Consider the following 15,841-nt stretch of genomic DNA (forward strand, 5'->3'; position numbering starts at 1 on the left):
CTTCAGTTTCGATGTCCTCCAGTATCAGCTTCTCGAGAGTGCTGGGAACTGGCAGCATACACGGTATAGAGCACAACATAACTTCCTTAGAAAATGGACAAATCTGCGCCTTCAACAGTGAGCATCTTGTGTAACTTCTCTTCTTTCCAAAGAGAAAGTCAGCTTAAGCATCTTGTTCCGCGCCTGTCCAGTTCCACAACTGAGAAGTTCATTTTCTCCTCTCACTGACTAATCATATCAAAGACTGTGTCTTCCATGGAGTAAAAGGCTGACAGTGTTTCAATATGGAAAATACATAATTGCATACAAATAATATACTAATGTCTCTTGGTAACATAGGAGTCCTCCTTGAGGGCACTAGATAATCCTTATGTGCATGTGTAAACAATGAACAAGAAAAGCTAAATTTGACTTCAAAATCATTTTGAGGGTTGCCCAATCACTGTAATGGTCATACCTAGTTTTAAGAATATTTACTACTGTTTTTCAATTGTGGAAAAACTGTTCAATGTTTTTCAACCTAACATCTAATGTCCTCTTAATGTTGGACTAGAGCACACTGAAGAGGGGTAGGTGCACCTGAATGCAAAATTACCTGATTACATTTGGTTCATTATTTATGACTGAGGCTCATACTATTTAAGTCCTCAGTAATTTCCCTAAGTACAAACCTTAAAAACAAAACATTGAGAGTGATCATTAAACACTAAGTTTAATTGTAATGTTGAAAGTGTTCGGTGCATTGCTAATCCCACCAAATTTCAAATAAATTGCCAAACAATTATACAAAAAAGAAGAAAAAAAAACACTTTTATTTTCCACAAGGAAGAGCAATAGGAAAAATGAAATCATTTTCCACATAGTTTTCTTAGAACGGAGCCTACAAGGACATATTCAGCACCAAATAAAAAAGATTACAAACAGCCATAGAGTATAGTCTATACAGCAAACATTTAATATTGCACTTTGTTTCGCCAACATTTTGGATTTTACTTTTCCTAAATGAAAAATTAGGAAGCGATCTTGAACACTAGAGCGTGACTGTGACCCTCACATTAAGCAGGAAATTGACCAATACTTAGAAAAATGTAATGCCTCTAAGTGAGTAAAGAAGTATTTAATGGTAAAAATGAAACTTTATGTCACCAAGTCTTAAAAGAATTTTGTTATCCAGTGCCAATTTTTAGCATATTGGTCATTCTTGCTTCTGTAGTATTTTGTAAAATGGTAGTGAGTGCCCTGGAGCCATGCGTATCAACAATTGTTCCCTAGTTAGACAGAACAGGAAGAGTAAGAGGCATCTTCAGACAAACCCTCCGAAACAAAAACAACACCACCAAATGCCCTTAATGCCAAATATCCCATCAGCTTCTTTTGAGGGGGACATTCACAAAATGATTTAATAAAAAAATAATTCACCCCCATTTCCTTATTATCTAGTATTAGCTTGCTTCGGGAGCACAAACCCTTTAACCGAATCACTTAAAACGCGATTCATTTTTACAGTGGGCTTTCTTCACCCTGTCAGCATTATTTCAAACATGAATTGTCTTCCATGTTTTCTTAAAGGCCACTTATGGAAAAGCCTATTTTGTATGAAGCTTTAAGACAGTATTTAACCAGGTCAAGCACCAAGCCAGAGTTACCATTATTTTCAGTCACATTACTAACTGTGGGTTAGATGCCAAGGTAGATAGATGTAACACCCATTTCACACATATGCTGCGATATCAGAGATGCTGGTGTGTCACTAGAAACAGAAGTAAACTCCTAAAAAAAAAAATCATTTCACTTTGTATGTGGGAGGGCGAGGTTTAAATTTTCCCATGAATGCTGGTACTGAGGTGTTGTCCTACCTACACATACTCCAGATAGGAAAAATAACACACGGACAAATTAAAGCTATTTATCTCAGCAAACATTCTAGTACTTGGAATTATGAAGTTACACATTTTGGAAACAAATTTGGGATTTTACTCTCTTAAACTTGAGCAAATATATATATCAAGCTACTCCAATCATAATTGACATACACATTCTGGCTTATTTAAAGTACTTTGCATCGGCAAAAATGATTTCCAAACATATGTGTTTTGGAGGTAATGAAGTAACTCTGTATAAAAATAAATGCACTTTCCCCTCCCTTCACTAGTGACTAGACAACTTTCATTTACTTTTAAAAATAAAAAATAGTTTACAGAGCAACAGCCCTTAACTCTGTGCTGGTGCCTGCCCTACTGTCTGTCTTCACTCCACTCTGAGCTCTAGTTTCTTCTTAAATGTAATGATAAGGGGATGAGGGTGGTTATCAGTTTTGTGTATGTCCCGTTTCTGAATTTCCCTCTCCAAAAAGCCAACCAAACAACAACGACAAAACAACAACAACAACAACAACAACAAAACAGTGCAACGAAACAGAAATAGCATTCTGACAGTTTGGCAAGTGATGCAGTCACCTGAGATTAGTGATTTTAGGCAGTCAGTAACAACATGCTGCTTCGCTGTCAATAGTAGAAAGGCAACACATTCTCAAAGAAACCAGGGTACCGGACCCTCACCAAGTCTCTCATCAGCTTCCTCCCCCTTGTCTTTTCCCCCACACATCTGTTGCGGATCTACTACAGTAGGCTGCAAAAACATACACCAAAAGGATTGGCTTGAAGGCATTTGATGTTTGTAAATAAATCCACAATAGGATCCCAGCTGAAGAGGTGATACATGTCAGCCTAGTAGGACAATTCTGAGCATGTGCATACGCAGGGAGAGTCCAGGCTACGTTAACTTAAACAGAAAACAAAACAAAAAACCACAAACTGTCAGTGCGTTTCTTTTTTTTCATGTAAAAGTTTTTCAAAGCTTTCTTTTGTTCCTTGTTGTGCTGACCACAAACAAGTTTCATGAGTATCAAGAGTCTGGCATAAATGGAAAAAAAGGAAAAAGCTGTAGTGACATTGAACTGCACAATGTAAGCATTGAGCATGTGCAAATTTTCAATCAGAAGGACCCCGTCCTTCTTTGCAACGGTGTCTTGACACGTATGACCACAGGCTAAGAAGACTGCTCTTAGCGTGTGCAGTTTTAAAGGAGAAAGCTTAGATCTTCAAGCATGTCGGAGCAGCCCCAGAACGCTGCTGTAGGATTCTAAAGCACGGTCACTGGCTGTTTCACGTATTTGCCCCCTTTCCGGGCAAAAGCAATTCCACTTCCTCTGAAAAACGTGTCTCCAAGTTACTTCTCTGTCCTCAGCCGGAAGAGATAGAGTTCGGAACCCACATCAACTTGACTCATTCAAGTGTTCCTTCAACGAGAGGGGCAGGATGGTCTGTCCTCAGATGACTGATCAGGATTTGGATCAATCTAGTAGAAAGAAAATATAATTTTCAAAGTTAACCTGGTAAGGTATAGGAAGAAAGCAACATGACTGCTTCTGAGTACTAGTCAGCAAAGGTAAGCAGTTTGTCAGTGCGCATATGTAATGCCCTAGCCAATGGTACCCTAGTCTCTCCAAGGGGCTAGATTACCAATATGATTTATAGCTATGCACAAATACCTCAATTTCACAAGTTATGGGAAAATATTTTTTTTTGGTGCCTGTCCCGGAACTAGCTCTTGTAGACCAGGCTGGCCTCGAACTCATAGAGATCCGCCTGCCTCTGCCTCCCGAGTGCTGGGATTAAAGGCGTGCACCACTACCACCCCGGAAAATCTTTTTTATGGAAGGGATTTTCACTCAACATTGCAGGACTTAACCTCAGTTATACACTGGGTACACCATCAAACTACTCAGCTCCTTTGTAAAGTATATTTTGGTCTTGTCTTCAAATGTCACTGCATCTCTTCCCTAGGCTCTGTGAACAATGTGCCTGGCTGTCCTGTGAATGTAACTCAGATCTGAGGGCAAGTCCTGTTCACTTTAAATGTGAGACAACCCCAGCACTTCACAAGTGTTACGCCAAACGCACATTTTTGAAGAAAAGATGCCAATTACCTTTTAGTTAAATCACACTCCAGTGCTATTTTGGGTTGTACAACGTTTAAATTATCTCACATTCATCTTGAAATGTGAAAAGATTTTATGACAAATTAGATAAAAGTGAGAGACAGATATTCATTCTTTTCAAATGCTCCCCTTGAAAGCTATGAACGCTCAAAGTAAGAGAGCAGCAAAGAAAGAAAAGGCAGACTACAAATAGATAAAACTTGTGAGAAATGGCAGAACGTTTTCAGTATATAACATATTTTTATGACCTTAGTAAGACAGGAAAAATGTCCCCTATAATGAATGAATATTTTACACGAACACATCCAGGGAAGGTATTTCCCCAGCTATGGTGTCACAACAATTGGTTTCAAAGTAAAAACAATGTCTTCAAAGTCTAATCAGTATGAAAAAGTATAAACTATAAAATAGTGAAATAAACTATATAATAGAGTCTCTTGATTTATAGTTATTTTGGTTATCAAGTCCAATTTGACAGATCCTATAAAAATGTAGACTGTTGGTTCCAGACATGCTAAAAAAGTCCTGGAACTGTTGACCCGACCCCTTCTTGTCCTTTAGCTAGGCTGCTCTTCCTGCCTATGCTGTCCTGCCTGTGAAAAGCTACTCAGTGTTTAAAATCCAATCCTCTGACTTCTAAGGCCCAATAAATAGTTCACTAAATGAGTGGTGTTTCCTAACACTACCGATGCTGATTTTGCTTCTAAGTTCACTTTTCTTACTACTTTGTGAGTGTCCAATGTATGCAAGCGCTCATCTTGTTCACACATGTGCTGAGTGTCATCAATATGAAGTACATAATAATCTAGCAGCGGAGGAATGCTGTTTAAGAAGCTATTTGTAAACATCTTCTCTTATGACTAAGAATGCTAAACTATGCAAGGATTAGATTGGAAAAGGATTATGGGTAATCTAAATTCTACCTATTTAATTAAGCTTATAAAATACCCGGTCTCCTACTGATGCTTTAAGAGTCATTCATTCAAGAATGGCAATGGCTCAACTGGAGATTGACCATCATCTTATTTTCTGAATGAAATCTTACTTGCATGTCAATGTCAGGAGACCTGACAATAATAACTTTTAAACTGTTGTTCTAGAATTCTTTTATCAGGAAAACCAAGAAGCCACTATCTTTAAAAAGCCTCTATCTTTTTAAAACTCTGCAACTGCTGCTTTTGAGGAGACCCAGCATAGTTCATACTTGTCTTGGTGCTTACCTCTGAATAAAGAGGAGGAGGCAAGAACCGAAACTCCTGGATATATGCAAACAGTGGTCCTTGAAGAGCTCTCTCAAAATCATCACAAGCACTCATTGGTGCAAGATTATTTCGTCTTTGTTCCTCGGTTACTACTTCTGCATAGCTGGGTGGAGCTGAAGGAAAAAGATACACGCAATTCGAACAACATGTTCTTATGCATGTCAAAATACACAGAATAGTAGATATTAAAAAAATGTCATGTAAAAGAATAATTATTTGTTTGGTGATTAAAACTAGGGAGACATACAACAAAACTTATTAAGGTCACATATGCTAACTAAGAAAAGATAAAAATTTAACTAGGGTTGTAAAATATTGAAAATAAAAGAAAAAGTCTCAATAATAGAGTAAATTTAGATATGGATAATCAAATTACCTTCAGGTCTTTCCGGGAGGGATAAACCAAGCCAGTTCATGTTCATACTACACTGACTGCTCACACTTGAGGTTCTGCTACCAAATGGATGAAGAGGAATGGTACCGATGACAAGCGGCAAATTAAGAAATAAATCCATAGCTCCAGGAATATCCACATATACCTAAAAAGTGAGCAGATGCTGAAGTCAGCATTTGAAGATTTTTCTTTAAAATTGCAACTTCATTTTGATATTAGCTGGGATCTCTTTTAATCTCTAAAAAATTTCTCTTTTATGTGTGATGGCTTAGGTTTATGTGAGGCAAAATGCACACAATATAACATCTCGTACATATATCTACGCTCCCCCAAACTAGGAAAAGCCAAATTAGTACCCCACAGATTCAAGATGAAAGTGCAAGAACATCTTACAGTAACTCTTACCATTAGTGAATACTCCACACGGATTATACTACAGTCAAGGATGGAGGGGGACACGGGTGGAATTTTTAGCAGCTTGCCATTCCAAGTCTCTGTCTTCCCAGATGATAGGGACTCTCCACGTAAGTTTGCCACAAGCTGTTTGACTTCCTTCATTTTCCCTTTGGCATAGAAAGCCTGTGTTTGGTAAATGGCTGCCTTTGGCACTACCATTCGGGAGGAGCAGTTCTCAATCTCGGCAAATATCTGTATCGATTCACCTGGAGAGGGGACACATTTATTTACTCTTAGGAAACAAATAAGCAAACACACATTATCAAGCGTAGACTTTTGAAGCTCTACAAACTCCATGGAGGAAAAGCTATCCTCCAGAAGTAAGCGCGGGAACTGTCATAAAAATAACCCGCTCACTCAGTGACTACACAAAAGAAAGTGGATTTGTACACCTCCCACAGCTTTACTAAAGAATGCCTGGAGTAGCAGCACTGAAGGTCTATACAAAGTGCTCAGAAAAGTCAACTGCATTGGGGCACCAGCCTCACACATACCTGGGGTGTAGCCCTTCCTCTCGATTTTGGCACTTAAGGATATGGGGCCTGAGGTGCAGAACCAGCAACAGAGTGTCTTGTCTTTTGTGCCTGCTTGGGGTGACTGGAAGAAAGAGAGAAAAAACATCAATGTATGAACTCATAAGAATACCAGAATGTTCTAAAAGTCAACTAGGAGAATCAACTTTGTTCCCAAAACATGTTTTTAAAATTATATCAAACTTATATCTTTATATAAACTTCTATTCCATAAAAGAAAAAAGAATGGGTTAAAAGCTGAGTACCCTATTCCAAAGCAGACTTTTAGCCCATTGTTCATGTATACAATAATAAAAACTAATCAAACAAGTAAAAAAAAACCCTTTCCAAATTCCGCATAAATTGTCTTAAACTTGGTTGTAATTCTAAATGGCAACATCTTATTTTGAAAATGTAAACAATGTTAGTAAAATATAAAACACATTTTATGTGCTTTAAAAATGTTAATCATTTGTTTAAAAAATTCACTTTTGACACCAAATTTCAATTAGTATCATAAAATGGAATTAAAAAGAAATTATTTTTCCCCATGAAAGTGATGCATCCCCATCGTTTGACAACCATCCGTAACTAGAATAGGTGATGTGGTACCAGGACTGTGACAGTTTCAGGAAGAGCTTTACGCCAGCATCTGAAACTATCAATACTGTTTGTCAACTAAAGTCATTTAGGGGCCAGACCTCATTATTGCTGGGTTCTGCAAAAAAGACACTTCATATCACACACCGGACTTGTAAACTCACTGAGCCGAGTGTGAAACACAGCACACTCTTCATTCGCTTGTGTGCTCTACTCTTACTTCAGTTTAAAGTAGGTATTTTTAATGGAATTCAAAAATTGCTTTTAAAGTTATGGAGATGGCATAGATTAGGTGGCTATTCTGTCAAAAAGTAAAGAAGAACTCAGTAATCTCTTACCAGTAATGAAGGAGTGTTGATATCTATATGCTCAAAGACTGTAAATTCCTTCTTTAATTTTACTGGTAGAAGCCAAGGCCTATGCAATTCAGCTTTCACCCAATAGCGCACACTACCGTGTCGGCCTTCGAATGAGGTAGCAAGTGGTCTGTGCAAATATAAAAATGAATATATTAATCTTATGCCTCTTTCCATCAGAAGAAACCCGTTACATGCTGTACTGTCTATGCAGCCCCACAGGTAGAGCGCTCACAAGGTCCCCAGCTGGACCAATGTGGTACCACATGGGGAGTCGATGGGGAAAGGCATTTATTTTCCAATAATGATACGAGTTAAATGTAACAGAAATTCTGTTTTTAATGCCAGAAGAATACAGTCCCTTTAAGCTAAAGAGTCTACTTTTAATGGTGGTGGCAAAATCATGAAAGTTAAATGAACTATACTTGAAAAGGTAGATATTTTAATTTAAAAATAAAATTAAGAATGGCCTTACTATTTCTATATAAAAATCCTAGACCCCAATCAGTCAGAAAAAAAAAATTCCGTATACTGCTCTACTTTCGTTAGCTAAGAATTAGAACCTCTTTTTATAGCAACTAATTAAGTAAAGTACAAAATAAGCCTAGAATAGTCTCATGATTTTCTATTTCATAGATTCATAGAGATGGAGAAGGTGCTTACACCCAGTCTACTCATATTCTAAGTTCCTGTTGGCTTTTTTCACCTTTACTTCCCAAAGCTTGAAGACAAAAACACCCCATTAGCCTCTGTCAGGAGAATCACAACTGTGTCTGGACGTGGCCAGATGGGAGGCCTATTGTCTGCACAAGGTTTTACCAAGGAGTCTGCGAAATGTCCAGTGCTTACTTAGAGGTCAGAGGCCACAGTGCACTGGTAGAAGCACCTGTATTTCACTCTATGTAGACTTCTAATGTACATTAGTAAACACAGAATTATATACATTCAAGGCTGTTACTATGTGCTAAGTTTATTCTACAGATCAACTGGTGCCAGTTTATAGGTTTTAGTATCTGCTATAAGGCATTATGCAAAAATGTTTATATTCTCTCCCAGAAATCTGGTAAAATTCTAAGAATGTACTATATTTCAAGCTTTCCACTAAGGTAGCTCTGACAGACATTTCCTTTTAAGCCCAGATTACGGTATCTTATGTAATGTCCCCAGTAACAGTAGCTCTGTGTACAAAAGCTACCGAATTTGTGTCTAAAGAACAGGCCCCTCCTTCAGTTAGGACAGTCTCATCTTAGCGTTAATCATTCACTTTAGCAAAAACGGTAGAACACTGAATTCGGATCCAATGGGCTGATTGACAGCTCTCTTAATAAAGCAATTGATAATCAGCTATCTGATCAGAGGCTTACTATTTGATTAGCACCTTCTGATTCACCAGTGCTAGATTAAATATTAATGTTTTCTATCCCTCAAACACTACTTGTAAAACTAATAACTGGGTGTGCTTTCTGTAATTTTGCCACATTAGATTAAAAATAGCTCCTTCTCTTTAATACATTGTTTCCCTCGACCAAGTTTCTGTAATGAAAAGGGTTTTTTTCAAAAAAAAAAAAACCTGAAGAATTTATAGAATAATTATAAGATTGTGCGTAACTAAGAGTGTTCAAGAAAAAATCTATTTCTTGTAATACTTACGTCTGTGGAAGCTCGAAGCTAAATGCATATTCATGCCTTCCTGAATGAATAGTGTTGAAGCCTTCTTCAGAATTGTCATCATCTGAAACAAACAAAAAGAAAACAAAACCTTGTCGTTAAATGTCTACATTCTCAGGTGGCAATCTTCAAGAGTGTTCTGAAGGATCCAAGCCACCGGCCTTCATCTTCATTGTTTGCTCCAGCTAAAATAAAAACCCTTGTTCTTCATCTTCCTCCCCACCAAAATGGAAAGAACGGGAATGAGGAACACATACTTTATAGGCTATTTTATTTTAATGGGGAAAAAAAAGATTCAACAGAGAAGAAAATTCAGGTATCAAACTCCACTGCTATCTCGGTCAGCAATTGTTTACGTAAGTGTGCGGAAGTAAAAAATGCTTGTGTAACTTTTTTAATTGCCACTTTTGGTGAAAATTGAGTTTCTTGAGGCAAATATTCCTGTTGCACCCAGCAGGAAGCAGAGGTGGGAGGACCTCTGGGACTCAAGGCCAGCCAGTGGGGACCCTATCAAAAGGGAGGAAGGGTGACTGCGATGTCTCAAAGGTAAAACTATTCACTTGGACAACATTCAAACCTCAATTGGTTTTAGCAGCACCTAAAATAAGCCCTTATACGTTTATTTTAATAACAAAGGACTGAACTTAAAGTAAGCATTTTTACAAAGATAACATTTTGTTCAACACCCTTAAGAAATGAATTGTGATTGGGTAGTTTCCACTTCAGAAGGGTGTGGGTGGGGGGTAATGAGTTTTCATTTTACAATCAATTTGCTCGAATTCATTATTTTTGTCATGAAAACAAATTAACAAAAAAAATGTAGAAAAGGCTTGGGGTAAAAAAGTCCTTTTGGCTGTCTAGGTAACACACCAGCGCCTTACTAGCGTTTCTTGGTGTGCAATCCTTTTTAATAAACTGGGGTGGGGGAGGGCTGCCTCCTTATCATTATACTTTTCTTCACCGAAGTATTGAAAATACACAAAAAACCGTGACTTTCATCCCAAAATTACGGTGACCCGCCTCCGTCTGGCACCGCTGCCCGCGCCCCCCGGGGAGCCAGGGTCCTCCACCCGCTCCCTCCGAGGAGCCCAAACTTCGCCTCGCTCCCGGCTCCCTTTTGTGCCAGCTCAGCAGTCTCATTGAGCCGAGCCGCGGCCGCCGCGCCGCCGTGGTAAACAAGTGCCTGGCTGTCAATCAAGAACTAGACTGGAGCAGGAGAGGACCGGCCTAAACCGGCGCTGAGCAGATCCCAGCCGGCTCGCCCGCGCGCGCCCGCGGCCCGCGCGGCCCGCTATACATACGGCATACGTCGCGCGCGCCCGCCCGCTCGCCAGCCCGCGCAGCCTAGCCTGCTGCCCGGGGGCGGGGCCTCGGCGCGCCGCGCTTCCGCTTTCCACGCCCCAGCCGGTGACCGGTTCGATCTGGCTCGGGCCACCCTGACACCTTTGCTGTTACAGCGAGGGGGACCCGGGGCGGCGGCCGCCGGGAAGCAACGCCGCGGGGAACAATGGGCGAGGTCGGGCGGGCAGACGGCGGCGCGCTCCCCCTCCACCCCCGCCTGTCCCGCCGCTGTCACGTCCCCTCTCGGGTCACCCAGGTACCGGCCCGGGACGACCCAGCTCCCCGACCTCCTCCCGGTCCCACAGCAGCGGCCATGGCGGCTGCACGCGTGGGCGCCGGCCGCGGGAGTGGGGGAGGGGAGAGGAGGGGTGGGCGGCTGGGGCGCCGGGCCTGGAGGGACCTTTACCGGCGCACGCCGGTTCCCAGCCTCGCCCCAACCGGCGCGAGCCGGCTCGCCCCACCGGTCCCTGCCCAAGCCAATCAACGCCTGGCATCGCCTTAGCAACAGGCTAACAAACCCGGCTCCGCCTATCGCCGGGCGACCGAGGCGGGCGCTCAGCTACCAAGGCTAGTTTGAGAGCTCCTGGTTTGAAGTCATTGAAACTATTCCAGCCTTAAGAGCTCGTCCACGCGGAGCCACGCTCGCGGGCACCTCGCAGGGTGCAGGTAGTTTCCTTAAGCGTGCAATCATGGTGCAACGGATGCAGTCTGGGTCCCCAGGACTCGTCCTACTTTCTCCTACTCCATTAACTCTTCCAGAAAAACGCCTTTGTCTCTTCTCACTCATTTTACTAAAGGCTGCAACGGCCAAGCAGGTTGAAACGCAAATTCATATGTCTGCTTTTTTTTTTTTTTTAAACAAGAACACTGTCATTAGGTATTGTATGCCCTATCTGGGCCCCGGGAAGGTTAACTAGGGAACCATTTCAGGATGCAAAATACCTCGGTGTAGCTGCTTAAATCCTATGAATGGATTTCACCTTCAGATTTAAAAAAAAATGGATATAATTCTGTGTAACTTATAAGCATCTTTCATTTCTCACTTGCCTTAGTTCAATTAACATCTCCACAAGGATGTACGTTTTAGATACTGAAAAAAAAGTGCACTTCTTCTATCTTAAAATTCGTCAGTATTTGCACTAAAATACTGCATTAGAAAGGAGAAACACAAATTACATAACCAGTTTTAACATTATATTCTTCTTGGACTAGGAATTAAGTCATCGCCACCACCTGACGCGTGTAACCAATCTGCTGAGAGCAGATCAAGCGCCCCTCCTCACCATCCCCCAGAACTGGTCCGAAACAGGATTGAACCGCTTCTAACAAAGGGTGGAAACTTAGAAAAACAAGCTTGGAGTCGCCTATATTTCCACATTGTAACCACTTAAACAACAGATTGCAAATTTCAGGACCCCTTCTCCCTTTGACAATGCCTTCATCTTCCTCATGTACCACAAAAACCAAATCCGATGTACTTAACAATTCCATCTGTCTACCATGGGTTTCATTGAATCCACGTTCCAAAGTTAGACATGATGCTCGAGAAGAAAATTACTGACCCCGAAAGGCTTTTAAAACTGACTTAATAGTTTGCATAATGATAGATATTATCCCTTAAAGAATAAATGCTTGCTGTACATTTTAAAAGGAATTGGGAGAAATAGGGGAAAAACACGTGGGGTGTTGATGCCATATGTCAAAATAAGCCCTGGAAGCCCTTTATCAAAGAACAATAATCGAGTCTTTAAAGTCTTTTGCATATGAATATTAAAATCAGATATATCTAGCAACCTTCTTAAATTGTCAGTACAGCTCTTTTATTTGAGCTCATTTTTGGGTCTAAGATCATAAAATAGAGGGGTAGATACAATATTGGACTGCATCTTCTGCAAACGGATCTGAAAACATTGGTAAAATGACCGAGTCAGATTTAAACACTAAAAGGTGCAAAAGGATTCCAAGTGCCCATGGCAGATCCGAAGCCGGCTATAGATGTAGTTAGTAAGTGCAGTTTGCAGTCACTTTGCAGACGCCTGCATGTATTCTGGCTTAACACGCTTGAACGTCAAGGAGAAACTACATCTTCTAAGTTTGCTAACCTTTATCAAACTGCCGGTTTGAACTGCATTAAATGAGATTAAAGTTCTCATGCAAAGAAGACCAACCTAGTGACTAGTATAAAAACTTACCTCTTTCGTGCCCGATTAGGATGTCTTTATGGTTGAAATATTCTACTTCTTCAGTGTAATTCTGTGTATAGGCAGTATTGGAGCCGGCGTTTCTAGATTCCGTCCAGCGTACTTTCGCATGTCCTCTTGCATGAATTTTAAGAGATTTTACTCTGATTTCCCCAGTAACTTCTAAATTCACCCTTCCTGAGACAGTGTCTCCGCTAGAATACACGGGGACATTGCTGTCATTAAGACAGTCAAAGCTTATTGTCAAACTCTTCACCTTTCCCAGCACCATGATTATAACAAAATTTATAAAAATATAATGTAAGACCAAAAAAAAAGTCAAGATCGCTTCTAAGATGTGATCTTCACTTAACACTGATCAGTGTCTTTGCCTTGCAAAGAAAAAAAATCTTGCAGGCCGGATCAGTGATTGTCTACAAATAGTTCATTGAGATTTCTTAAAAAGTCAGGGCAGCAGGGAAGCTGCTACTCCACGCTCATGCTCCTTTCAGTGGTCTCCTTACAAAGACGGGCGGCTGGAGGCTGCCAGCTCACTTTAAGAGCAGCTTTGTGAAAAACAACCCCAGTGCGCAGGCGCACGCCGCGGCTGGCGGCCAGCCTCCCTGCGCGCTCCCTCCCGCGCGGCGCGCGCCCCGCTCGCCGCGCGCTCCCGCCCGGTGCAGTAGGTGTGGGGCGGGCGCCGCCGGCTTCTGGCTCCTGGGCACGGCCGCCGCGATCGGCAAGCGGGCATAGCGCCACCCCCGGCCTGCACGCGCTCGGCTAGGCGGGCAGAGGGTCTGCCCGCGCCCGGCTGGGAGAGTGGGAGAGTGCGCGAGGGCCGCGGACCCCGAGGAGGACGTGCGAGCCGTGGGGGAAGAGGAGAAACCGGTTGGGCAAGCGGCTGGTGACCCTGACTAAGCTAATGAATTTCAAAAGAAAACGTAATAAAAAGCAGATAAATATTGTTCGTAGAAGAAAGCATTGCTGCCTTGGATGGAAACAACAAAAGCCAGCAGCACTTTGTAGGCTGGGTGGCACTGGACTAAGCCAAGGCCCGAGGAACCGTGAGACAATGCTCCAGAGCGGCCCTTGTCTTCAGGGGCCTTGCAGACTCCTGCTGCAACCAAACAACCCAGTCCTCTGTGTGTAGGCCTGACCACTTCCTTGAAGGGAGAAAAGCCCTTTTTCAAGACACCACCTACTCCTCCATTTACAGGGGATGACGCGATTACAACTCCTGTATCCACAGGAGTAAGAATAGAGTTCACACCCCAAATTACCACCTCCTAAGAGGCAGTTTGAACATAGTGATTTAGCTGACATTGTTTACCACGGGCTGGAATTTAGCTAGGAGAGCATAGACAGTGGTTTTGGGTCTTAAGTAAGATTTGTTACATAAGTGAGGCTTAATTTTGTGAAGCCTCGCGTTTAATTCAGTTTGCTAATTGCCGTGGTACTTCCTCAAAGTCAGGTACACCTCTCCTTTGTGAACGCTTTGGTTAAAAACAGTAAGTTCTAAACAACACCAGGATTCAGAGGGTACTGACATGAAGTAAGGTTAGTTGTAACCAGCAGAGCTTCTTACAACAGGAGTGTGCAAAATAAAACCAAAAAAGAGGGTGGAGGAGTTTGTCCATAGTTAAACCCTTTAGATTCTTTTGCATAGTAAATCTGGATAGACTGAATCACAACAAACTAAACACATTCATCTTGTTGTCTCCTTTATTTAGAAATATTACATTTTTATTTAGTTGGATATTAGTTCCCAAGGCGTCTTGAACTAAAAGAAGATAGATAATGTAACGATGTCAAGAAAAATTGCTGAGTAAGCCATTTATCTGAAGAGTTCAGCTTGTGAATAAAATTGTGCATTTATGTATTTAAATGGGGGACTCACCCTTCTCTCGGTTGACACCTGGTGGATAATCTGGGTAAAGTACCCGACCCTTGGTTTAATGGGTGGGAACAACTACTACTGGTGTCTCTCTCCCCCTAGTGGTCACAGCTGGAATGTCAAGTTCTGCTCTGGATAGGTGGATAATATGCGTTAGGCATTCAAATAGTATAGAGCAAGGATTGGAGTTAAAAGTGGGCACAGCGAGTACATAAATAATTTTTAAAGATTTTTGTGGCGAACTTTCTGACCAGCAGGAAAGAACAGCCACCAGACGAGGATTCTTCTCAAATCACGCTTTATTGGAGCCTCTTCGTTGTAGGGAGAGCAGAAAGCAAGGGGCAAGGGGCTCTGAACTATGGCTGCTTATATAGGGAGTCTGCCTAGCAACTTTTTGATACTTTGATCTGGAGACCCACCAGCAGGAAAGAAAGCAGGGAAACATCCTTGTCAGTTACAGACCAGGATGTTTCCCTGCCGGTCAGGGGAAGTATGGGCAGCTAGATCACAACAACTCACCCTGTTTTCCGGTGGAAGAACTGCAACCCTAATATGGAGTTTATCAAGCGAGGCTGGGGCCAAATGCCATCTTGTAATGGCAGCTATTCGAATCGGCTCCCAGCAGATTTTATTTATTTATAGGTACGTATGTTTGTCTGTGTGAGAGTGTGCAGTGTATGTGAGGGTACCTGTGCAAGCCGGAAGATGGGATGGCCTGGGATTCCCATAATGATAGTTGTTAGCCCAGCAGTGTGGATGCTGCGAATCCAGCTCAGGTTGTCTGGAAGAGCACAGTGCCAACTCTGAGTCAGTTCTCCAGCCCTCAGTACCTCAATCCCTTATCGAACTGAAGGCTAGGGGGTGACCGAGCTTTTGGTAAAATCTCTCCAATTTGAATATAACACGCTGCAGAAAAATTAAGAATCAGTGTTTAAGTACCTGAGAACTGCATTTGATGGGAAAGACCCTGGTATTATTTGTAGCTGCAAAGTTTCTGACTGTAGAGTTCATTACTTTCTTTGATGCTCCTTTGCTTCATTATATTTATTTTGCTTTTTTCTCTAACGTAGTTTCTCAAACACTTTAGTAGCCGGCATATTGCTAAAAACTTCCTCACATCGTTTTACCTGTGTCCCATTCCTTTAGCCTTGTTGCACCTTTACAGTTTAGATTTTGGC

General features: G+C 41.7%; 1 protein-coding gene across 4 annotated transcripts; it reads right to left on the reverse strand.

Annotated features, from left to right (window-relative positions):
* Nucleotides 1-784: 784 nt before the first annotated feature.
* On the reverse strand, nucleotides 785-13,311 carry Arrdc3 (arrestin domain containing 3). 4 transcript variants are annotated; one of them, XM_005356538.3, is made up of 8 exons: nucleotides 12,782-13,311; nucleotides 9,231-9,312; nucleotides 7,563-7,710; nucleotides 6,607-6,709; nucleotides 6,062-6,318; nucleotides 5,639-5,801; nucleotides 5,221-5,375; nucleotides 785-3,357 (listed from the first exon to the last, which is right to left on the reverse strand). In XM_005356538.3, the coding sequence occupies exons 1-8, from the start codon at nucleotides 13,059-13,061 to the stop codon at nucleotides 3,301-3,303; spliced, it is 1,245 nt and encodes a 414-aa protein (XP_005356595.1). In that variant the 5' UTR covers nucleotides 13,062-13,311; the 3' UTR covers nucleotides 785-3,300. The 4 variants fall into 4 exon arrangements, with proteins under 4 accessions (XP_005356595.1, XP_026639581.1, XP_026639582.1 ...); XM_026783780.1 differs by lacking the exon at nucleotides 12,782-13,311 and adding an exon at nucleotides 10,550-10,960; XM_026783781.1 differs by lacking the exons at nucleotides 7,563-7,710; nucleotides 12,782-13,311 and adding an exon at nucleotides 10,550-11,039.
* Nucleotides 13,312-15,841: the final 2,530 nt, after the last annotated feature.

The sequence above is a fragment of the Microtus ochrogaster genome, chromosome 19, assembly GCF_000317375.1.
Source record: "Microtus ochrogaster isolate Prairie Vole_2 chromosome 19, MicOch1.0, whole genome shotgun sequence".
NCBI lineage: Eukaryota > Metazoa > Chordata > Mammalia > Rodentia > Cricetidae > Microtus > Microtus ochrogaster.